This window comes from Mastacembelus armatus, chromosome 4 (assembly GCF_900324485.2).
Source record: "Mastacembelus armatus chromosome 4, fMasArm1.2, whole genome shotgun sequence".
In the NCBI taxonomy this organism is placed as follows: Eukaryota; Metazoa; Chordata; class Actinopteri; order Synbranchiformes; family Mastacembelidae; genus Mastacembelus; species Mastacembelus armatus.
The window spans coordinates 21,291,129-21,314,836 of NC_046636.1; the positions used below are offsets into that span (position 1 = coordinate 21,291,129).

Consider the following 23,708-nt stretch of genomic DNA (forward strand, 5'->3'; position numbering starts at 1 on the left):
TATGCCAGCAATCAATACAGACTCATTACTAATCATAATTACAGTGCAATTCTGCAATTTTGAGTCTTAAAAAAATACTGGGACCTGATTCTCGGTGAGTGTGAATCTTTACTTGCGTGAGTTTTTTAGCTTTCGTACCCTAATCTGTTCATCGTATTTGATGGAGCGTCCGCTTTCCCAGTCAAAACCAAAGCGCATGAGGTGGATACAGAGAACACTGGGCAGGGATTTGATGCAGGTCCTTTTCACTGTGGTCCTCTGTGCAGATAAACAAATGTAAATCCTTATTAGTAAACATGACACTGGTGTAGTGGAATAAAAGTGTGCAGAGCAGTATACAGACCTTCTCCTTGCATTTTTCACAGTAGTAGGCGTTGCTGCCCTCTAGCACTTCTCCTCTGACAAACTGATCCAATGAGATCTCTAAACTTTGACAGGAAGTCACTCCAAGGTTCAAAGCCATGAATGTTTCTTCACGTTCGTACCTACATAATAAAAGGTCAAAGGTCAAGCAGTGTGATACATTTCAAAATGAAACTATTCTCTCGTTACTTACCGATGAGGACAGTCTTTACATATTTTCTGGTCGGAGAAGATTCCCTGAAATGTGTTTTTGAAGATCTGTTCTCGACCCATTTTCTGGTGGAAAGATGTTTTGTCACAAATCAAATAATAATAATAATCAATTTAGATATTATCTTAAATCTTAGCTGGTGCATTTTTAAAAACTGGTGTGGTGTTTTACCTTGAGATGTTCATCGAGCTGGTCCACCAGGCTAGTGAAAAACTCGTAAGCATCCTGCTGTTCTCTTACATACAACTCTTTGTTCCACATCTTGAAGATCTGCACCATATTGGCATGTAATTAACAGTTGGGTAATATCTATATAAAATAGGTCATGGCACTCCCTAACTGAAGATAATTTCTTTCTTTAGTGTTAAAGGACATGGATGTTTTTGTGATTTGTGTATTTTCTATCTGTTTGTATATCATTGCTGAGGGAGAGAAACACATAAACAGAATAACCATTACAGCTGAGAAAAGCTTGTGAATGTACCTTGCAGGTACACTGTGAAACTAGTTATCACAACATGGTGAATCACCAATTCTCTGCTTAGTACAAATACCTGACATCAAATCTTAGCTCAAGTAAACAGTCTGTTACCTTCCAGAAGTTCTCAGGTACATAGTACTGGAGTTTGCTCTCCATTAGATGTCCAAACAAAGATTGGACCTGGTAGAAGACACTCTCTTCTGGCTGGTCTGTGTCATCCTCAATGGACAGAAAAGCCTGAAAACAAACATACATGGTCACTGAACGACCACGTGAGGCTAGTTCCTGACTCAAAGGGCAGATGCTCTCAGGTGAATAAATGAGGACACAGTAAACAGCACATAGAAAATGTGTGTACCTCTGGTAGGCCAGGCTGCATGTAGAGCTGCTGGAACACAGCATTCATGTAACATGTAGCTCCTCCATTCTTCAGTCCAACGAAACCTGAGACTGAGCGGCTCTCTACTGGGGGCAGATACTGACAGAGGCACAGAGAGTTCGTTTCTCATGTCAAATATTATGAAACTATATGCAACAAACCTTTTTAATTTACAAAATATTGTTTTAATAAGTGTCTTACATCAAACTCCTTGCAGAGGGAGGGATCAGACTGGTGGTGCATAGACAACAGCTCCTTGGTGATCAGTCGGAGATTTGAGAGAGAGCTGTCCGCCAGCATCACCAGCACCTCATAGGCTGCCAGTCTGCTGCTGGCTGTGCTGCACCTGAACACACACAGATAATATAGGTGACAGAGGATTAAAGCACCAGGCTAACATAAAAAACCCAATGCTTTTTTTGTTTCTGCAGGAAAGAAAACACATATCTCAATCAAAAATTATTTAAATGAGGTGCCTTTTTAAATATTGGGTCCACTGGAAAAATAAAATAACTGATGTACAGAAATAAAATGGCATACTTGGGGTGGAAGTCATGGCTGGGAGCCGGGGACGTTGTGGGATTTGAACTGTTGATGATGATCCGTGAAGCTCGAAATAGGAAGTCATCCAGCAACTGCTGGATCAGAGAGGGGCCTGGAAATTAAAAGAGAAAAGGTTTCACAATCTCATATTATATATATATATATATTTATATAGATTACTTCCAAAATTGGTTTAATGGATACAGATATCTATGCAAGTACACTTTTGTGTGCTCACCAAGATGTTCCTTTTCACTGCCACAGAGGGACAGCAAAGTCTTAATGAGACGGAGGTGTCCGGCCAGGAGGATGTTGTCTGCCTCGCTGGTCTCCATCTCAGCGCTCCAGCTGGGTTCAAAGTTGTCGAGCCAAGAGATCTCATCTTCCAGCATGGTGGCAGGACTCACTTTTAGCACCTCCATTTCTGATGCTAGAGGTGGTCAAAGAGGCAGAGAGGCACTGAGAACAATAGATGTTATGATTGACTGACCTTTAACGGCTAAAACAGGAGGCTAGAACCTCCCTGTTACATGTTAGTTTTATCAGCTGCCTATTTTAAAACTGACTGAAAAGGGACTTTATTGGCTTACTGGTTAGGTCATCCAGAAGCTGACATCTTAGGTCGAAGTACTCAGTGCACTGTGACAGCAACCTGAGGACAAAAAGCACCATCAACAGAAGACAACATTTTCAGGAATGTTTATCCTGAGGTTTTCTTCTTGAATACCTCTGGTTAACCCCTCTCATGACAGATGTGGGACTCCATAATGGCAGCTGAGCAGTAAGAATGACTGAGAGGAGGAACAAGTTGGGTTTCTGGACTTCAGGGAAAGCTGAAGTGTCAGACTGGCTCAGAGTGTACAGTTGATCACAAGCTACGCGACGGATCTGACAGAGCAAAGAACAGAGACAGTAATGTTATGGACATGCAGTACTTGTTCTGTGCAGTCCATTGCACAAAAAAAAAAAAAAAAAAAAAAAAAAAGGCATGTTACCTCTCCACTGGGAGATCCCAGCAGAATATCGATGATGAAATCACTGACAGAGGGAAGGTTGTAAAAAGAACCTGTGGATAAAACCCAACCAATGGATTTAGTCTTATGTTTGGCAAACAAAGCAAACAGCCTACAAAATTAATAAAAGGTTCAGACTATAGTATTATGTCATGTCCTAAAAGAATAATGGCAATGTATGGAGATTATCAAAAAACTAATTGTGTATGCTTGTGGTGTGTTTCTGTTTCTGCATGACTCTTACAGAACTGCTGACAGCGTAACTGCAGACAGGTAACCAGCAGTGACAGAGCCTCACGGGCAATGATGGCATCTTTGATGGAGACATTCTGCTGTCTGACACATATCCCTGCATGCAGTGCTGTTGGCGTTGTGTCACCTTCACTGCTGGAGCTGCAGTTACTTCCTGAAAACACACATACCTCATTTGTTTTGCTTCTGCTATTAATGATTTGACATTAGACACAAATCAGGAATGAATTTATACAGAATGACTGCCTCATCTACTGACTGTAAACAACCAGTTAAAAATGAAAAGTGTCCAAACCGTTTCCTAGCTCACCTGTGCTGCTGACTCTGGTACGGACTCCCTGTGGCAGAAGTGAGCTGTGGGTCTCTCTGATTGGCTGCGGGCTGCCAACTAAATCCAATCTGCCTGCTGCAGCTGCCCAGGTCAGACGCATGAAACAGGCCACAGTGGAGGTAAAGTCACTCACCTCCATGGTCTAGAATGTAGACAGAAAAAAAATTAACTTGCAAATATTTGGAATGGCCTTGGAAACAGCTTCATAATAAAAGTTAAATTGCTTTTCTTTATAGTTTAATCCAGTACCTGAATAGCTACTCGGGCAGCAGGTATGATCTCCTCCACTCTTATTGAGGAACGCTCAGACAAAGACATCTGTCTATACGAGGACTTCTCTGGAGTTCCACACAGAGACAGCTGTCGTCCGGTTCGTCCAGCGTTACGAAACGGACGGGATGACAGGGCCTCGCCATCCCTAATGATATCATCATCCAGCACTGCTGGCATGCTCTGACCAACCAGAAGGAACCTGCAAATACAGCCAAGTGAATATGGAAGTCTAATTTGCTACATTCCCCAGAATATCCACCGATTTTTTTGAGGAGAATTTTGCACCTGGCCAACTGAAGGCAGATTGAGTAGACTCCTTGTCTGGTCTCGTAGTCCACCTCTGATGGAATGGAATCTCTCTGCATAACATTAACCACCAAACTGCAGAGGAGACAGAAATACAGCTGTCAGGACAAAAAATAAAGAGATACTGTGAGGCATTTTAGATAAAATCAGACACAAGGTAGTGTGTGTGTGTGTGTGTGTGCTATAATACACCTTGACAAGTCTGGTGACACGTTCCACAGTGGAACAAAGCAAACACCAAAGAATGAGGGCACTTTTCTTTAAACAGATCTGTTCTGTGAGCTGTTACCTGAGTCCTCCTGCTTTAAGGAAGTTCTCACAGAAGGACTTGCTGCTGCTTTTAGCCATCTCATCATCAGACGTAGGCATGAGCTTTGAACTTAACACCTAACACAGAGACAGAACAGGGAAGAAAACATCTCAAAAAGAAATCAACTTTTAAGGTTTAAAAGTTTGAGCAGGTGTTGAATATGGTGAGCTCATGTATGTTCGTGTGTGTGTACCTCCAGGTTGTACAGGACTCTGAAAGTCGACATGCCTGGGGCCGAGGACCTGAACAATGATTCCAAGATGGATGCAGCACTGGGCTGGTGTTGCTGCTTTGAGGCCATAGATGGAGATCGAGAGCCTGAACCCTGACCGAGAGTGAACAATGTCTTCTGCGGAAGAGACATGCAAGAGGAGGGAGAAAAAGAAAGAAACTTGTCACAGCACTCTCCCAAAATATTTTGTTATCAGAGGTTCTCAGACCTAAGGCATGAAATAATAGGTGGGGAACAGACAGTTTGGGGGACAGTCGGATGTACCTGATGGCTCCAGACACTGGATTCTTTGGGAACAAAGTTGTCAAGTGCATCTTGCACTTCTGGATCTGTTGGGATCAGCAGGAGTAACTTCCTCACACGAAGAGTGATCCTAAAGGTAACAAAAACATTTGGTTTAATGAACAAGCTGTCTGAAGGTACTGCTGTAGTTACTGTGTCAGTACTAAGTCTATAGGCTAATACATTCAGTGGAAGAATATGTGTGTCAACAGAGCAGAGTAGCGTGCGTTTATGAGTCTCAAAGCATTAGGACAGTTGCAGTAGGTCCAGAAAACAATCACTTCTCACCTAGATTCATCTAGATTAGCCAGCTGGTAAAGCATCTCAAACACATTACACACCAAAGCCATCACCACACCAGGCAGAGACTTCTCCTAGAGAGAGAAAACATGAGGAAAGTACTTCAGAAACAACACAAATCTGCGTGTATCCGCAATCTGTAAGTGCATGTTCATGTCTGACATTGTACCTGCTCCAAAGCATAAGCAGAGTTGAAGACAGCCGAGCTGGAACTGCTTGAAGCGGAGGCTGAGGACTCAGAACTGCCAGAGGGAGTGCCCGTACCTGAACTCTTCACAGTCAAGCACTGTTCATCGCTAAAGCCGAGCTGGGACAGCAGCTTCTGATCCCGATTCATGGTCAACTGAGACATGGTTGAGGGGCAATGAAGGGACAGAGTAAGAGAGGTTGTTTAAAGCTGTCCACACAAGAAATGCAGTGGGCCTTTTTTCAGTTTCATTTAAAAAATTTTCAGTTTCAATTTTCTGTTTTTCTAGCTGTTTAAGAGTGAATGTAGTAGGACCGTGTCCTCATTGGCCAGCTAAGTGGGGTGAGTGTCACAGGGCTGTATCCTCATTGGCCATTTACTTTTGAGTGACTGTTCTTACTGGCCAGCTACTACTGCCAGAGGTGTTGCGCCAAAGAGTGTGTCTGCCTAGAGACTGACCCTGCCTTCACGTGCTATCGTGAATTGTGTATGTATGCCAGTGACAGTATGATATATGAGACTGAGAGACCACCATTCTTCATTTCTCTCCAACAACAAAAACACTTGAACACAACACACCGGTAGTTCCGACTTCACAGTGGGAAATATCATCTTCCCCACAGCACGTGAAGGCATGGCCAGCGGGAGCACTCAGTGATGCTGGGCCTGTTTTCCATAATAAAGTTAGAAAATAGACACTGCGTGTGAAGGTATGTGTTTGTAAAACTTGCATTTCTGAGGAAATGGTAACTCCATAATCATAAATAAGCTACAGGCTACAGCAAAAAGAAATCGACATATGTCACAGACAAATGTTGCAGATTATCACACTGCCACCACCACCCAGGAGATGCGACTGAAGAATGCACACCTACCAACTGCTTCCTTTGGCCGCTAACATGATTATTCAGTTACCATTGCCAGTTTTATAAAGACACACCCTCGCACGGTGTGTCTATTTTCTAAACTTATTACTGAAAACCAGGCCAGCGTCACGAAGTACAGTAACAGTCACTCAAAAGTAAATGGCCAATGAGGACACAGCCCTGTGACACCCCTTTTGTGTCAGAACTGAAACTGAAAAAAACATGAGAACTGAAAAAAAAACAAAAAAAACAAACTGAAAAACAGAACACTGAAAATGAGAAATGAATTATTTCTTTCAATTTCAGCTCTTATAGTCTCATATTTCATTCCATATACTGTGTACTGACAAACATAATTGGTACAGGAGCAAAGTACTATGGTGAGGGAATGATTGGTTCAATACAATATAAAAAATTAAAAGAGGAACACAAAGTCCCTGTCACTTAAAGAGTCATTAACACTTACCACGCTATCATTGGCAAAGATCTGGACATTATCGACTGGACAGCTCAAATGCTCTGATATCTTCCACCGGATACTTCCTATTGTTTCATTACTGTGGGTCTGTAAAACACACACACAATGAGAAGAGCTGTTTGCTTTCTGGATGTAACTCAACACTGTAACAGTATGTTAGGAGGGAAAAGGGAAGTTTTTATACTACCTCTAAGGTGAAGGTGTCTTTGGTTGACTCATAGGTGATGTGAATAGTGACAGGGTGTCCATTGAATGAGGCCCCATGAGGTAGAATAGTGCGAGGAACTGAGTACATATCCTTCATAGAAACAAGCACACACACACACACACACACACACACGCACACACGCACACACACAAAAATATTAATATAAATTAAAATGTATATAAAAGAGAACTAGAAACAGTGCCTCATAGATCCATAAAGTACATTAACCCACTAACAAATCTATTATTCATGCATGCAATCGATAAAATTGCAAGTGATGAAACTATGTAGAAAACTTTGTGTCAATTAATCTTTGCCAAACTGACAATGAGAACAGGGGGTAAAGCCTACCTCTATCGTGATGACGTAGCGTTCAGCCAGTAGCAGCAGTCTTTCAATTATCACCAGCTTAGTGGATCTGGAGGTGAACATATACAGATGTTTTTATCTAGTGTGTTCTGTAGAAGTTTAGTATAAAATGATTCTCAACTGATTAGTAAGAAGAAGAAATTCTTAAAGAAACATGTTTTAATAGATTTAATAACTATGTTCTTACCCAAACCCCCCTCTGTACCTGGATGGTGACTGTACAGTTGTAGCCACTGTTGGCATAGCAGTGGCTGTCAGCATCTTTGTTGCCTTAGTAACAGCATGTGTCAAAGTAGGCCCACCCAGGGCCGAACTCGCTGCCTGAGAAGAAAAGTGCCATCAGGTGTTGATTTCAGTGAAACAGCCCAAACTTTCCTAACAGTAGCATATTCAACCACTTACCTCTAGTCTCTTGTAACAATCGGCAATAAACTTCTTGTGCAAAGACACAGAATCCTGCAAGGATGAAAAAAATATTATTATATGTCTTGTCAAGTTTCAAAAAAGGACAGAAAACTGATTCAGTCAAATGTGTTGCATTACTGAATTGCTCATAAAGATTATTGATGTTCATCTGTTCTCAAACTCCATCACTTACCACAGTATAGGCTAATGAATCAATCAATTCAGAACAAAATGATGATGTATTAGGGCTGTCTAAAAGTGGTAGCATTATAAGTAACGCTGTAATTCTCAGGTATAGAGACACACATAATGTGACTGCTCTAGACACTTACCTTCTTCATTTTGGGATTGAGATTGGTGTAGCTGTATGTGATAATGAGCTGGATTGCTTCATTGGCTATCTCTTCATCAGGAGTTTCCATGGCGATACGCCAGATAAAATCCATCCCTGCCAGGTCCAGTCGATCCACACACTGAAGTCAGAATTAAAAAATGGCATGAAATATCAACAAGGATGTGTTACACTTCGCACATCACCACAAACTAACATTCAACAACTTTTAAAAAAAAGAGCAAAAAGTAGATTAACAACAGGATGGACTGACCAGCTGAGTTCCCTGGCGTTTCAGACGATGGTCACACAGGTTAACATTCTCAAAGAAGGTTTTAAATAGATTGAAACCTGAAAGACAAATACATATTGACAACTGTATCACATATTTTTTCATTAACTTTATCTGAAAAGTTGTAGGTTAATACTGCATCTCCTACCATTCATGGTGATCTCATATGGTTCCAACTTCAAAATCTTCTCCTTGAAGAGCTGCTGCTGAACATCACTCTCGAGGTCATGTTGTCCTTTGGTGAACCACTCAAAACACATCTGCTCGCATCAAAACATACAATGGTTCAGCTTCTTTCAATTGAATATGAACACAGGAAAAAGTCTAAACTCACCTACAAAGACGAGACTCCAAAATAGGACAAAAGAATGGTGCTCAGGGCCAGTGAAAGATTTTAATTAAAATCAGAAGGTTGCATTCTGCAATCTCACCACTAGAGGCCACTATGAAGACACTAATTCATAATTTATTCTTTCTGAGACTAGATCATAATCCAAAATCTAAAACCTACAAATGCTCTTTTAACCTTAACTTGGATAAAGTCTTCATTTGTTATACTTGTCTTACTGAGTTGCTCCCTTTGCTCATCTAGAGCAATCAACCAGAAGAAGGTGCTTAACAATCGCAAACAAATGATCAACGAAAAGCAATGATTTGCATAACTGTCTTCATACCTCACGGTCGAGTTCACAGATGTCTGGCCCTGACACCAGACACTCCCAGAGCTCTTTGGCCCTGTTCCAGGCCAGGTAGAGGCTGGCCTCCTGGAGGAAGAAGGCCAGGAAGCGCAGATGGCTGTCCAGATACTAAACACAGTCAGAGAGAGACATGTCATGCTGACCCTCAAACACAGAGCTATGTCTCATTGCTTCCAATTTAATCCAACTTAGATAAAAATTCTCATATCAATGTCGAATTATGAATTGTATCATAAATCATTTGTATGAGTTCCACAGAAATGTAAAGCTCATCAATAAAAATAAAAATAGACAAACCTCCTGGTAGGTGTATCGACCATCGACCAAAGTCAAGCCTGAGAGGCCATTATTTCCTGCGGCAGTTACAGCGAGTCGATGGCAGCACACAAGAGATCCTGTGATCAGTTTGACAATCTCAAAGTTCTTCTTCAAGTCCTGGATTATGCTCTGTGAGGAGGCAGTGACAGGTTAACACAGCAACATTACAGTGATAGTATCTCTATGAGGGCATGTGTGTTTGTTTGTGTTACCTTGTCTTGTTTTTGATAGGTCTGCTTGATGAAAGAACGGGTGATCTCATGAAGCTGACGGAGAGCAGGAACAACCCAGACTGTCTGAGGACTGCTCTGCTGAGAAGCCTGTTGAGACACACACAAGTTAAGTCAGATACCCCCCTTAAGCAGAATGAGCACACAAAAACACACTACAAAAACAGTGATCTGTGATGGTTGTTACTAATCACATTTCATTATCCATCATTGCTTTACCATCTCAGACCCAGCACTTTCACTGTAAGCTTTGTGTAAACACGAGAAAGAAAATCAGAGCCAGACATGTGAAGCATTTGACAAACAGTGTAATTGCTCTCTTACAACCATTTAAAGGTCAACACATTCCTCTTTTGGATAACCCTGGCTCTGATTACCTTTCTCTTTGTATGAGTAATGGCGCTAGCACTTCCACCAAAGCTGACCACTCATCCAGTAGCTAAATCATTTAATTAATTCAGTCAGCTCTCACCCACAACAAAATCAACACCACTGTGTAAATATTTAGCCAGTGCCACAGCAGAAGATCAACATACGCCTGGTTAAACTACCTCATGTTACAAGTGTAAAATGATTAACCTGAGACCAATGAAACCCCTTTGTGGTCAAGCCCTTCTCCACGATTAGCTGGCAGGTGTGAAGCAGCTACAGGACATAGGTTGGTAAATAAGACAAGCTTCTTATCTTACTTTGAAAGAGCTAGTTTTCTTCTTGCCCCAAGTCCCAGCAAGAAATGAGCTTTGAGTGTCACTGCTTTTCCTTTCACTTTGCTCCTGAGTCTAGAAACATACATTTTATTTAAGGTGGGACATTTGTGAATGTATTTTTGGTGGGGGTCAAGATAAAATCTTGCATACTACTTGCTAATAACCATTCAACTACACTTACTAAACACTTCCCCTTCACGTGACAAGTTTAATAAATCTATTATTTTTAAATCCTACTTTTGTTCAAATGTGACCTATAGGTTATTATGGAAGATTAGTTTCTTAGCTGCTAGATCAACAAAAGCCTAAGTGACTCATAGAAAGAGAGAGACGGTCATCTGAGGATGACCTCGTTCTCTGCAGTTGGTCTTTATGGAATTGTCTGGGGGATTGAAACAACCAAGAAAAGGAATTAAAGGTTTTTGTTTTTTTTCTAAACTTGCATTGTAGTGTTTCTCTTATTGAGTGCACTTTTGAGCTGCATTATAAACAGCCTGTGTTCCTAGAATAGGAAAAAAGAAACAAAAAATAAATATAGCCCAGTGAAACACTAGACCAAAATTTGCACTATCCCCCACATATATATGGATAATACTGAGTGTCTAGAGCATGTTTGTCTCACCTTCTTAATGTCCTCAATACATTTTATGATGTAACTGCGTTTCACCGTCTCCTTGACAGCGTAGGCATCGCTGAGGATCCCCAGGTGCTCCTCCAACGCCTGCTGAACCAGACTGGTAGGCAGGGTGGGGAGATGCGCCAACTCCCAAAGCACCTCCAGCACCTAAACAGACACACAAACACAAGATGATTCAGACTGAAGGCTACTCTTTAATAATGAAACCTAACATACTGTATACTCCTTCTCTGTGGCCTTCACACAATTACAGATTTACCTTTCCAGTTGTGGTTTCAGAGCGAGCTTCTCTGCCAATCCTCCCGATCAGACTGAGCAGCTTCTGCCTCACACGGTCACTCTCAACCTCCCAGCTCTAAATAATATAGACACACTTTAGTAATAATACTATGCATACATATGTGCCACTTCTTATTTATGTGTTCTTTAAAATCTCAGGCCCAGAAACGCTGCAAGAATGACCTTTTGTATGAGCACAAAGAGGTGGGTGAGTTGATCAAAGCTGAACTTCACAGCAGCAGCAGCAATGATTGTATGAATGTTTTCAATCACAGTTGATGACTGGCCTGCCTGAAATGCACACACAAGAAACAACACATCCATTGGCATTGTCCCAATCTCACAAATATGCACTTACATGAGAAAACATACAGCTCAATTTATCATTTTCAAATATCTAACCCGTTGAATCTGTAATCACACCAGACAAAAGCCTTTTTTGCTGTACACACTGGTGCTGACCTGTATTCTCCAGATCTTGGAGAGTTCATCGAGAGACAGTTTACTCCCCAGCAGCTCAATGATTCCCTTAATTCTTTCACAGTACTGAGCCTGATCAATGTTACCTGGAACAAAGAAATATTTAATGCATCACAGTGAGTACAGCCGACCTTAGACAATTTTTTTTGTTTGTCTAGGTGTTTTGCAAAGCCATCTGTAAAACTCAACCTTGTGCTGTATTGATATACTTTCTTACCTTCCAGTGCTATTGACAGAACTGAGTTCTCTACAAGCCAGTCCAGGAGTTTATCCGTGTCAATGGCATTTTTAACTGTCTTAGACACCGTGCTCTCCTCTATTAACTTTGTCACCTGAGAGACAGAATGTATATGTAATAAGAGAAAAACCTGACTGAATCACTCAGAAAGTTCTGAACCTATAAGAGCTGACCTCTTTGAGGGAGTTCATCTTGGTGGAGAAGTGGGGGGTTTTGAGCATTCGCAGCAGGGTGTCCAGCCGCAGGTCATCCACTACTGTAACCAGGTCCCTCTGGAACCTCATACACAGCAGCTTGATGGCCGACAGCAGGTCTGGGATGCTCACCAGACGCTAAGGTTATAGGACATGAACGAGTAGATTATAGCATCTTGGTAACAATCATCAAACAAAAGTTCTTAAATCTAGAATAAAATAAATCCTTTTGTTCCTGCAAAAGCATTACATTGGATGACACATCTTTAGCTCTAAAGCATATATATATTATTTAATTAAATGTTGTATGGGGCAGCCAGTTAACACTGCTCATCATGTAAATCTTCACTGACTTATCTTTTGAGATGCTGTAGCTTTCAGAGCATTTTGACTCTGTGCACAGATACACAGATATACCTTATCACCATAAATTTAAGAAAATCTAAAACATTACCTTGTCTTTAAGGTCCTTTTCCTCCAAGTTCTGTACATATGTGATCATCTTGTGGATGACTGGATCAAGCATGGGCTAGGAAAAACAATATGAAACTTTGTTGATCCCTGTGATGACAATGGGCCACTGCAGCGGCAAAACAGTAAGAAGATGCAGCAAATAAAAATAGAATATAAATCAGATTGGAGGACCATAAAGAAACACAAAACTGATATACAACTGATAATTTACACAGAAAGCAAAATGACAGCATGTTTGTAAGGATTTAAACAAATAGGTAGTAGTATTGCACAGTAGCAGCAGTGGAACTAATGGAATTAAATGACAAATAATATAACAGCATATTGAACTAAGACTCAGTTTGCTGTCATAATGGGTGTACAGATGGGATTTTTCACCTGGACAAGGCTGGAGTTGAGGTATTCTGCACATACACCAAGAGGCTGGACCAGAGCTGATACATACTGTGAAGGCAAACACACACACAGAATAACTCAGGCATAGCACAGACCAAAAATGAAACCAATTTATCAACACCAGCTGTTGACTATCATAAGCATTACTCATGTTGTCCTTCTGTTTTGGTAGGAGTGTCAACATTATCTGTCCAACAGAGTCAAGTGAATGGGATGTTCTTATGGGAGACCCTTATGATGGCCTATTAAAACAGATGCACACAACAGCAGTACATACTGCTTTTAGGCTAGAGGTCACACTGTGTTTAACTTGATACTGTGTTTTCACTGTTTGCATGTGAGGTAGAGAGCACAAACAGATGTGTGGGTGAGTTTCCAATACTGGAGCACAGCTGTCATTTGTCATTCAGAGCTAAATCACAGAAAGCTCAATGAATGGTTCCTGTGTTCTTGTCTTTTTTTTTCTGACTGACTTTCCTCTATCTTTGCCTCTGGGCTTCCTCCTCCACCTTCTTCTTCTATTCACTTAGTGTAACCCCCCCTGCACTTGACTTCCTACTCAAAGCAGATAAATGAATGACTCACTCCTGGGAGTCAGCAGAGAGGGGAACACTCCTCCCATTATCTTTTTTTCTTTCACTATCACCATCTCTCTCTCCTGTGCTTGGAGTATATTATGTATCTGACAGCTTACACACTGTACTCAGCTCCCGCTGCCACTGGAGATTGCAACAGTGGTCTGCAACCAGTGGCTGCTTTATTAATATGCTAATGGTTAGACAGAGAGTGTGTCCATGTATGCGCACATACACTGAATCAATGGCTATGCACTGCGGTGGTTCCGGCCAGGTTCCCAGAAGGAAGCATCAGTACAAGGATGCCTCAGAACACATAACACAACCGAGTATTTAAACCATCACACAGCAGCAGGATGAGAGAGTGTTTGTGTGCATGTGAGTATTACTGAGAGGGGAAAAGAGGGAGACATTCAGCACAGTACAACTGAGAGCAGTGTGGATTAACATGGTGACCTTTTGCCTGTATAGGCTGTCTCACAGTCTGTCTATGGTCCACCTCTTAATCCAGCACCAAGGGGAGGAACTATTTCACTCTTAAGATATGTCAGGCCATTTGTAAGGAAAGCAAAAACGAGAAAACAAGGAAGGTTGGTCTTACTGCTATCTCGATTTCCTCGGTGTTCAGTTTAGTCTGGATAGCAGTGAATCCACCCAACTCTCCAAACTTGATAAAAAAAAAAAAAAAAGAGAGGAAATGACACATGAAATGTAAAACTAATACAACTGAGGCAAATGTACATGAAGACAATATTTTGGTGGCTGCTCATTACTTACCTGATTTACCAAATCAACCAGCCAACCATGAGGCTCCTGAAAGAGATAAATGTATTTTTAGGGGGTTTATTCAGGAATGACACACACACCGATAATAGCAAATTTTCTGACAGCTGTTGCATGTCAGTCACACGTTGTGTTAAGCCCCTGTACCATAGCACAGACCAACTCGTTTATCTGTGAACATGAATATGAGCCATAAACAAAGTCGAATAAGGAAGTGTATATATAAACATTAGCACATGTTTACATACTTGCAAGTGCATTTGGAAAAACGGGCACGTACACTTAAATATTACTGGACGGTAGTAGAAGTAAATAAAGAATCAAGACAAATGGGGATTCCCTTACCTTCTGATAAGTGTTGGTAGGAGAGACGGCAAACATGTGGGCCTCATCTCCAAAAACTTCAGCCCAGTTCCTTTGACAGGTTTTCATTCGGTTCTTAAAATGGTATTCGTTATCAGGGTTGAAGGCCTGGCCGCAACAACAAACAAACCATTAATACATACTCCAAACACGTTTCAACTACATATCCCTGATTTTGAGGGAACGGACAAAACACATAATTCTTGTTTGGCAAACCTTTTACAGAATCTTTACACCCAAAGGTAGTATCAAGGGGCTTTACTGGCATCACTTGATAATCTACCATGTTAATGATCAAAACCTGACAAACAATCTAAATTAAAATCTGGTTAAACATATCTGAGATTTAGTTTATTTCTCGTGTGTTCTATTTTCAAGGATACACTATACCCCGGCGAAGTTGCTTTTCAGAGCTCGCGGCCCCAGTCGTTCACGGATTTTTCCTTAGAACCTAACTAATATTTGTTTGTGGAAACCCCCGCAATATCACAGACACCGCAAATATCCTCCGCAATTTTTTATGCCTTCTTTCGTGGCAATATATAATTTTTCATGCGTTTTAATGCTAAATTATTAAGAACAATATAATTTAGGTCACTAATTTATTTACTAATAATGTATTAAGATGAATTTGAAAATAAAATAGGCATTTTTAGGCATTTTTTGAACACATCCAAAATTTGCGTTTTTTCACAATTTGCAGGTGCTCTAGGAATGTGAGCCTTGCGAACTTCGGGGGTTTACTGTAATACAATCACTTCAAAATTTAAAACCATGTCTAGGAAGGATACAAAAAGCTAGTATAAAAGTATTAAAAGACAAATATTAAGAAAAACACAGAGAGAGAGAGAACACACCATAGTCAGGACACCCATCAGGTTTACAGGTACAGGGTCCTGCTTGACCCGCTCTGCAACAAGCTCCACCAGTAACATGAGCATGTTATAGATTCCTTCGTGAATCTCTGTGCCCCATTTGTGCACGGCACTGCTGGTCAGCAACTAGGAAGAGAGAACGAAGCAAGCAGAAAAGACGAAAGCAGTGAAATTGCATGTAAATTAATCAAGTACTACACAGTCACTTAGAGCTCTCCTTCTTTATCTCTCACCTTTTTAAAGGCCTCCGGCATGCACCGATCCATAAACCGCTTGCAGTTCTCGTCAGCATCAGCGAGACCTGACGGAGAGGGTGATGCATCTTTATTGCACACATAAACTTAGAAAAAAAACCAAACAAACAAAAAAAACAAACAAACGGCTGTGACGAAGTAGATACAGATTGTGCCATGTAACACAAGTGTCCAAAATAACATGTGGGGGAAAAAAAAATCCTACCCACATAATTAACCCAATAATGCAGATGAAGAGCACTGAGTTTAAGACACAAAGATTCCTCCTGACAAACACAGTCTTACCATGCCGGGCGAGACAGGTGGATGCAATAAGACACTTGCCCAGGGACTCCTCTCTTTTGTAAGGGATGGACCAGTGATCGGTAAAGACTCTACTCTCCAGCTCATACAGATTGGTGGTGGGGAACTCCATGCTACCACCAGAGCAGTTTCCATTCTCATCGTTGCTCTTCTGTAAACACACATAAATGACCAGATTACAACCTAATGCAAGGCAATGGGTGACTTTGTTTCACACGGCTGATCTCATTGTTTTGACATTGCAACTGTCCTCTGTGTGAGGACAATACACATGGCTTCTAGCAATGATAAAGTCAGAAATAATGCTTGATTCTTTTCATTCCTCTGGGAGCACAACAATTGCAGTCCTTTGGAAAGTGCGTCCTCTCCGCTGTGAGCTGCCCTTCATCTCTGCATCATTTTGTCCCTCTATTTCCTCCCAAGGCACCTTCCAAACAAATACAGGCAGGTGCTTGTTTTAAAGCACTGACGTCATGATGTGTTAGACAGTGTGCAAGAGGTTAAGAATCACAGTTCTCTTTATTGCCTGGTACGTTTCACATGCAAGGAATTTGAAAACAGTACAGTAGCTCTCAATGGGCTTTGTCATAACAGTATGTAATCAAGTATAATGAATACTGTGCCACATGACATGACACTGTCTTATTACCAATATGATGCTACCCATATTTTGCTGCCATATGTGAAGAGGTTTTGAAAAGGTAAGTAGAAACACAACTCTTTCAAAGTCAACCTTTTTACCTTCTTAATCTGTGGTTTTAAATGCCAAATTCAAGTTTAGCCTTATGCTGCCATGAGAGATAAATGTCCAGTGGCAGTGAAGTCTAAGACTATATGTGGTAGAAGCAAGAACAGACAAAGGATATTTTAAATTATTTACATTCTATGGTTTCTTACATATTCATGAGTCAATTTGAATATTCATGATCAAACGCAGAACTCTCTCCTCTGTACTAGTACTCACCAGTGGAACATTTCAGCAGACCAAAACGATCACAATTTGTTTGTCCATTTTTACCTGTGGGCACTGCACCGTATCAATATTAATACTGTAAAGTCAGGGCAAGTCTTACCATTCTGAATACATCTTCACACATCAGCATATAAAATGGTCAGTGTGTTCAGACATATGTAGAAGGTAATGGCCCGGACTTTAAGAAGAGGAGAACAGGGTGGTGGGATGGAGAGGGGAAAGCACCAGAGGAGCATCACGTTTCACCCCTTCCCTTTCTAAGAAAATTAGAAAAGACAGCTAGATGGATTAGACAGAGACTCTAACCTAACCTAACACCAGTACAGGTTCAAAGAGCAGCAAAGAGGAGACATTTCATTACTGGCAGAATCACCAAATCAAAACTCACTGTTAATTTAACTTGAACATAAGATTGTATTCTTCTGAATTAAATAACAAAGACATATGGAAGAGACCTTCTTTTTATGGACAATAAACAGAACCTCTCACAAATCACCATAAATACACAAAACAAATGTGCTGATAAGCTGCAAAGCATTCAGTGTTTTAAGACCTAAAGCCTTTAGGGAAAGGTTCAAGTCTCAAAGGCACAATATGTCTGCATGTGGTTGCACAGGACGATGAGGTAACTCAGCGCCACCCTGTTACTATGCACCCTGCAAGACTCCTGGAACTCCCTGAAAAAACTGCAATGTGTTGGTGTGTATCTGTCAGGCAGACTGCAGGGCTATATTTAGGAGCATAGCATGAGGCCGAAGACCTATGACATGTCGCTTCAGCACAAACACAGCAGATTGTGAGACAGAAAAAAAGGAAATAAAGCACTTGCTTGTAGCTTAAATTGCATGTTTCTGAAATGACTGTCATGCAAGACAAGCACTATTTTTTAGATGCTTAGAAAATGTACATGGGAGAATTAATGCTTTACACTAAAGTTGCAAACCTGCACTAATTATAATTATTCCAAAGTATGTTGAGATTGGGTAGATATTTTCAAATAGGTTTACATTAGACCTCCTCAGCATATGAACATACTTGGGTGCTTTTGAAGGCATTTAACAAACCGAGAAGAGGAGTCATTTTGACCTGACTTAGTTTGTAACATTGCCCTAATGAGCAAATCTTTAAAAAGAGGGTCATTATTTAAACAGACCTGCAAGCGTGTGCTGTTTGCTGCATAGTGTAAATGTCAATTGTTGTTTGCACTGACAGACACAGTGATGATGAAATACTAAGACAGAAACGAAAGGAAATGATCCACAGGTTTGGGGGCTAGAGTAGTTTATTTCTAATCTGTTGACCTAAATCACAGCCGCTCAAACAGCGATAGCATACAAGAAGAACAAGTAGTTGAAAGTCTAAATAAGTCTTGCAAAATAAAAAAAAACTTGTGCCTTCATAGGAAACCTGAGCTCCCAATTGATGACACCTACAATCAGAGGTTTAGGAAAGCAACAGGTTTGAGGTGAAGCTGCTTAATGCAAACAGCCTCATGTAAATTTCCTCCAGGTGTGAGTCAAAGGAGTCCTGTCATGTCTTATCCAGACAGGTATTTGACAGTAAACTGTTTACAGGTACAACACAAACACTGTAAGCTGGTGGTAGGAAGCGTCAAAGGGCTGTCAAAAGCAGGAAATATGGGGGTCAACACACAGCACGGGTAATCAGTTACACGAAAATGACACTGGCAGCTGAGGCTCTGCTCACAATTAAGATCAAAATGGCTAAAATGTAGTGAGACCTCCGGTGAGCCGGTTCCACTGGGCAGGAGTCCGGGCTGGGGATGAGGACGGTGGAAGCTGACAGCCAACACCGAGCACACCACAGCTAACTAACCTGTGCAGTGTGGCTGGGCTGAGTGGAAGAAATTATTCCCAGTAACGTTACCAAAGCGGTTAGCAGCTCTGCTAACCGGTGCCGGTTTAGTTTCTGGCGCGTTCACCTCGTAACTTAACGTTAGCTAACCTAGCCCCTAACGTTAGCTAGCCTGCTACTAACTAGCTGGGTTAGCTTGTCAGGTGCTGTTTCCCCCACCTATTGAACTAAGCAGCCGGGCTTCATGTTAGCAGACAGACTGTCCAGTCACTCGCCGGTGACATGTCCTGTCCCGGGTGACCGGAGAGCATTCCCTCCCCCCTCCTGACAGCTCACGGTGTGCTCGGAGCACAGCGTTGTAGCATTGTAGCTGCTAACTTTAGCCTGGTAAATGGGCGAGCCCGCTCTGCTCCCGGTCTCTACAACTCAAACTCAAACTGGTCTTACCTCGCTGTCCACCACATCGTGGTATGCGGGCGGAGGGTCAAACCCTCCTGTCCCTGTGCGCCCACTGTTTTCCCCGTCTCCACTCGAGCCCAAGCCGGGGGCAGGCCCACTCTCCATCGGCTCATATCCATACCCGAGTCCGGGGCTTTCGTTCGTCAGTAGCGCCACAGCCTCGTTGATGTCGTTCTTTGCTAGCCGGAGCGCCTTCCGTATCACGTCGGGGTCTGGGAAGCCCATGCAGAGGAGCGTCGTTATGTGCTGCTCCTCCTCGGTCTCCATTATTGGGGGTCTCCGTGTTTCGGACTAGTAATAACAGAGAGTTCGGCACAGCCCTGTAGCTGTGCACGCCGCCATGTTTACAGTCCGCCGCTGCCAGTCTGTCACGATCGGACTTTCCCACAACACACAGGTGTTATGGCGAGATCTGCTGCCGAGGACCACACGCTCCCTACGGGAGCGCGCACCGTAAAGGCGAAGTGTCCTGGGCGTTGCAATAATTGGTTTGGTTATAATCTGTTCATCAAAATATAATTTTAGCTTTCTGTGCATTAACATTGAGAATGTAGACAGGCCAACGTAAGCTTAAAAAACCCGATTTACATTACAGGCTACATATTTAGTAAATATTAAGTAATCAAATAATATAATCTTAAAATTTCGATTACTGCCGCAAAACGTTGAATATTAAATCTTTAAATCACCTATTTATCAGTTGGTGGAAACTGGCTTCTCTGTTTATGATATGTACCATACAAGATAAGTGATGCATGTATGAATCTGTGACTTTTATGTCTGAATAAACACACAGGCACTAAAGTAACAATACAATTTTATTTCATTAATTTTACATGATCTGTGGTGTCATTCCCAAGTGATCCTTACAAAGTGGCAGACTGCATTTGACTAGGCATAGTCTCTCCGTCCTGCTGCTCTGTGACTGCTTAGGTAGCACACTGCTTTAACACCTTTAATTCTAGGGTATTGCTTTTAAATGTAAAGTAATCACGAAATGAAAACAGTAAAGCAGAATACAATGAGATGGAATATAATATGAAGCCATTTTTGTAACACATTTAAAATGTAATGTGTTAGGCTAATTAGCACATGTAGTGATCATTTTACTTACTCATTTTAATTATTTTAGTGCATAATAGTAAATATCTGTAATTATTGCCGTGGCACACTGCAGAATCTACACAGAAACAGTTCTACAGACGGCTTGGCTGAAAAACACAGTGTTGGCTTTCTATTTACAACCCAAACGTTTATATCTGTATTTACATTTAAATGGCCATGAACGTGTTGTTTTAAAATATTATATACATGGGTAAGCTATGAGGTCAGTCATTTGATAAGGGCGTGGCAGTGCGCGCGGGTAGTCGCCGTGGTGGCGGGCCCACGTCACGTGAACACTCAGCTCATGTGACACGAGGGAAACAGGAACAAAATGGCTGCGACTGGAGACGACGCTGCTGCCATGGACAGCATCTCCCGGGCACCAGCAGCCCCGAACCCCGCAGCAACTTCCAGCGGCCACGCAGAAGGTCCAGTGGACGCCTCGGAAAGCCTGGCGGTTGCTCCTAAAAAGCACAGCACCAACAGTGAGTTCAGTTTGCTTTCAGCTTCCGTAGCTTGCTAAGGCTAATAGCATCTCGTAAAGTGTTTATTTTATGAACGTGGACTACACTGCACACCATCATTGTCACTGCATGTTGTTTATAAAGACGCTGTAAGTGTCCTCTGTGTGATAACAATCCACATGGCCTCTTACATTGAGTGTCACTGTGGTTACCCCTAGTGTGGGATTGACGAGATCTGTGTTTGTGCTATGCTCCTTGTGGTCTATTCAGGTGATGGTGGTGTGGAGACAGCAGAGGAGGCTGTGGAGCCTGCGGAGCCGGACATCAATGAGTTGTGCACCGATATGTTTGAAAAGATGGCCATCTTCTTGCAAGGGGAACTCACAGGTTATTTATCATATTGTACTTTCTCTTATTTTCCCTGCACGAAGTCATTTCTTATGTCATCTTTATGCTTGACAGTTCATTTCCCCTGGATCCTTTTCTGTCATGCATTTTCTCCATGTTTGCTTAATATTTCAGCCACCTGTGAGGATTACCGTCTGCTGGAGAACATGAACAAGTTAACCAGTCTGAAGTACATGGAAATGAAGGACATCAGCATCAATATTAGCCGTAACCTGCAGGATCTCAACAACAAGTGTGAGGGGGATATGATATGTCAACATGAAAACTTCATAAAATAGCATTATTATATTTATTTATTACTTCAGTTTATTTCTACTGTTATGTCATTAAGATCTGAATGGGATGTGTTTTTGCTTTAGATGCTAGCTTACAGCCCTACTTGGACCAGATAAATCAGATTGAGGAACAAGTGTCTTCTCTTGAACAAGCTGCTTACAAACTAGATGCATACTCTAAGAAACTGGGTAAGATTTCTGATGTACAGTATTGCAGAGGTTTGTCTTTATATTTTGTCCCAAATATTATTAGTGAGACTAATCCTATTTAAGTTCAAAAAATAAATGTTACAAGTGAATAAGATCAAATTCAAGAATTTAATTCTCATTAATTTAGGAATTCCACAGTGTGCGCCCTTAGTTCACTGTGTTTTGTTGTATGTCTTTATGAGAGTCACTGGGACCTCAGTCCCTAAATGACAGAACATTAGTCTCCATCTCATCTGGTATGTGCTGCCTTGTCGGCTCATGTTGCAAAGCATTATGAAGCCTATCAGCAGATGGCGCTGTAATACCACAGACCTCTCCTGAACTGAACTTTTGTACTTTGCAGTTTACAAGGCAGATTACCTGAACAAGTTGCCTTTGAACTTTAGGAAGCAGGGTTGCTTTTTTTTCTTTTGTTATAGCCTTTGGCTATAGAGTGAAAAATCCTGTCTTTCCTTGTTTTTACAGAGGCCAGATTCAAAAAACTGGAGAAGCGATGAGGAGAAGTAAGAGGCATACTGAGAGTTATGGTGCCTTCTCACCTTCTTTTATCCGGCCTCGGCTACTTTTTTTTCCCCCTGCCATTGGATCCAGGAGCTGCAGGGAGGATGTGACCTGAGACTGAAACAACAAACAGTCACAGCCATTATGACACCTAGAAAGGACCAAGGAGGAAACAGCTGGAAGCACATAAATTACTACTGCAGTGCTTGGCTTAGACTTAACTCCAGTATCATTGCCAAGGTGTACAAGAACATATGGCATATACCTACAACCTTTTGCAGAAAAACTTTATGAAGAATAAACCTATCCACTTATCACCATATTCAAACTAAGCTGTGAAGTCAGAATACCTTAATCTGCTACTAAACAAAAACACAGCAGGCTGACATGTACTAGCACCAGTGGAGTATAAAATGACTCTTATGTTGTATATGGATAATTTACATGATGGACTTGATTTGCCTTTAATAGATTAGTAGTCTCCCAGCCCTCCAGCTTTGACAATTTAAGGCAAATAGATCTGCTTAACACTAGTAGCCTGATAACACAAATTGGGGTTATTTCTTCTTAAACATTTATTTTATAAATATATATATATATATATGTATAAAAAAACTATTGCATAGAGGGCAGCTGTAAATTTCACTAGCTGTGTAGAATAAGCTTTGCTGTTTAAAAAGAATGTTTGATTGGAACTATTAGGTGTTTTTTTTTGGGATAATAAACACCGGAGGCTTTGTAAACAAACCACGATGGGCATATGCATCCTATTGTATGACTGTTTCCTTAAAATGAACCTACTGCTAACAGCAGATGGCAGACCTGCACCACCATAAACACTAGAATCAATATGTTGTTGGTCTATCACATATATCTGTATTGGATAACTGACATGACTGAATGAGTTTTGCGTTCCAGCATTTTCAGAAGAAAAACTTTGCTAAGAGTGAGGCAAACAGGGAAACATTAAAAAAAAAAAACATTCTTGACAATTAGAAGGAAAGGGGGAATGGGTGACTATGGATGTGAGTGATGCCCTCTGCCTCCTTTGTTTCCTCCTTTTTATTAGCTGTCCCAGCATCAGAAGCCAGAGCTGTTTTTGCCATGGGCAACAGATTATCTAAATGGATAGGACCTCCCTCCTGAGATGTTGGGGTTTATGTGTGTTGGATCTGCACACGTATACACGTTTGTGTCAAACATAATCAAAAACAGGTCTCTGTCATTAGTCCAGTTGAGGCCCCAGGACAGAGGGGAGCTCATTATTCATACTGTAACATTAT

The 23,708-nt window shown here is 41.4% G+C and overlaps 2 protein-coding genes across 4 annotated transcripts in view; one reads left to right on the forward strand and one right to left on the reverse strand.

The window, feature by feature from the left end:
* usp24 (ubiquitin specific peptidase 24) overlaps positions 1–19,904 on the reverse strand; it is a 29,438-nt gene extending 9,534 nt beyond the window's left edge. The window contains exons 1-48 of one of the 3 annotated variants that reach the window (XM_026304881.1): positions 19,452–19,730; positions 16,199–16,367; positions 15,893–15,960; positions 15,642–15,785; positions 14,767–14,892; positions 14,416–14,451; positions 14,240–14,305; positions 13,046–13,111; positions 12,648–12,722; positions 12,173–12,331; positions 11,979–12,093; positions 11,744–11,847; positions 11,465–11,572; positions 11,262–11,357; positions 10,988–11,149; positions 10,348–10,437; positions 9,641–9,748; positions 9,408–9,557; positions 9,087–9,218; positions 8,561–8,672; positions 8,395–8,471; positions 8,122–8,262; positions 7,787–7,840; positions 7,572–7,705; positions 7,367–7,433; positions 6,995–7,105; positions 6,796–6,894; positions 5,446–5,619; positions 5,265–5,350; positions 4,959–5,067; positions 4,656–4,811; positions 4,442–4,539; positions 4,132–4,227; positions 3,823–4,045; positions 3,553–3,715; positions 3,235–3,396; positions 2,973–3,043; positions 2,705–2,865; positions 2,568–2,629; positions 2,216–2,407; positions 1,975–2,089; positions 1,636–1,780; positions 1,414–1,533; positions 1,167–1,292; positions 746–844; positions 557–639; positions 344–485; positions 139–258 (exon numbers count right to left, since the gene is read on the reverse strand). In XM_026304881.1, the coding sequence (XP_026160666.1) occupies positions 139–258; positions 344–485; positions 557–639; positions 746–844; positions 1,167–1,292; positions 1,414–1,533; positions 1,636–1,780; positions 1,975–2,089; positions 2,216–2,407; positions 2,568–2,629; positions 2,705–2,865; positions 2,973–3,043; positions 3,235–3,396; positions 3,553–3,715; positions 3,823–4,045; positions 4,132–4,227; positions 4,442–4,539; positions 4,656–4,811; positions 4,959–5,067; positions 5,265–5,350; positions 5,446–5,619; positions 6,796–6,894; positions 6,995–7,105; positions 7,367–7,433; positions 7,572–7,705; positions 7,787–7,840; positions 8,122–8,262; positions 8,395–8,471; positions 8,561–8,672; positions 9,087–9,218; positions 9,408–9,557; positions 9,641–9,748; positions 10,348–10,437; positions 10,988–11,149; positions 11,262–11,357; positions 11,465–11,572; positions 11,744–11,847; positions 11,979–12,093; positions 12,173–12,331; positions 12,648–12,722; positions 13,046–13,111; positions 14,240–14,305; positions 14,416–14,451; positions 14,767–14,892; positions 15,642–15,785; positions 15,893–15,960; positions 16,199–16,367; positions 19,452–19,730 (5,751 nt within the window). Of the gene's footprint in view, positions 1–138; positions 259–343; positions 486–556; positions 640–745; positions 845–1,166; positions 1,293–1,413; positions 1,534–1,635; positions 1,781–1,974; positions 2,090–2,215; positions 2,408–2,567; positions 2,630–2,704; positions 2,866–2,972; positions 3,044–3,234; positions 3,397–3,552; positions 3,716–3,822; positions 4,046–4,131; positions 4,228–4,441; positions 4,540–4,655; positions 4,812–4,958; positions 5,068–5,264; positions 5,351–5,445; positions 5,620–6,795; positions 6,895–6,994; positions 7,106–7,366; positions 7,434–7,571; positions 7,706–7,786; positions 7,841–8,121; positions 8,263–8,394; positions 8,472–8,560; positions 8,673–9,086; positions 9,219–9,407; positions 9,558–9,640; positions 9,749–10,347; positions 10,438–10,987; positions 11,150–11,261; positions 11,358–11,464; positions 11,573–11,743; positions 11,848–11,978; positions 12,094–12,172; positions 12,332–12,647; positions 12,723–13,045; positions 13,112–14,239; positions 14,306–14,415; positions 14,452–14,766; positions 14,893–15,641; positions 15,786–15,892; positions 15,961–16,198; positions 16,368–19,451 lie in introns of all 3 variants that reach the window. The other 2 variants (XM_026304882.2, XM_026304883.2) reach the window with 2 other exon arrangements.
* A 953-nt stretch (positions 19,905–20,857) lies between these two features.
* Positions 20,858–23,175, forward strand: bloc1s2 (biogenesis of lysosomal organelles complex-1, subunit 2). The gene is made up of 5 exons (XM_026305550.2): positions 20,858–21,052; positions 21,302–21,418; positions 21,554–21,673; positions 21,799–21,903; positions 22,390–23,175. The coding sequence occupies exons 1-5, from the start codon at positions 20,899–20,901 to the stop codon at positions 22,419–22,421; spliced, it is 528 nt and encodes a 175-aa protein (XP_026161335.1). The 5' UTR covers positions 20,858–20,898; the 3' UTR covers positions 22,422–23,175.
* Positions 23,176–23,708: the final 533 nt, after the last annotated feature.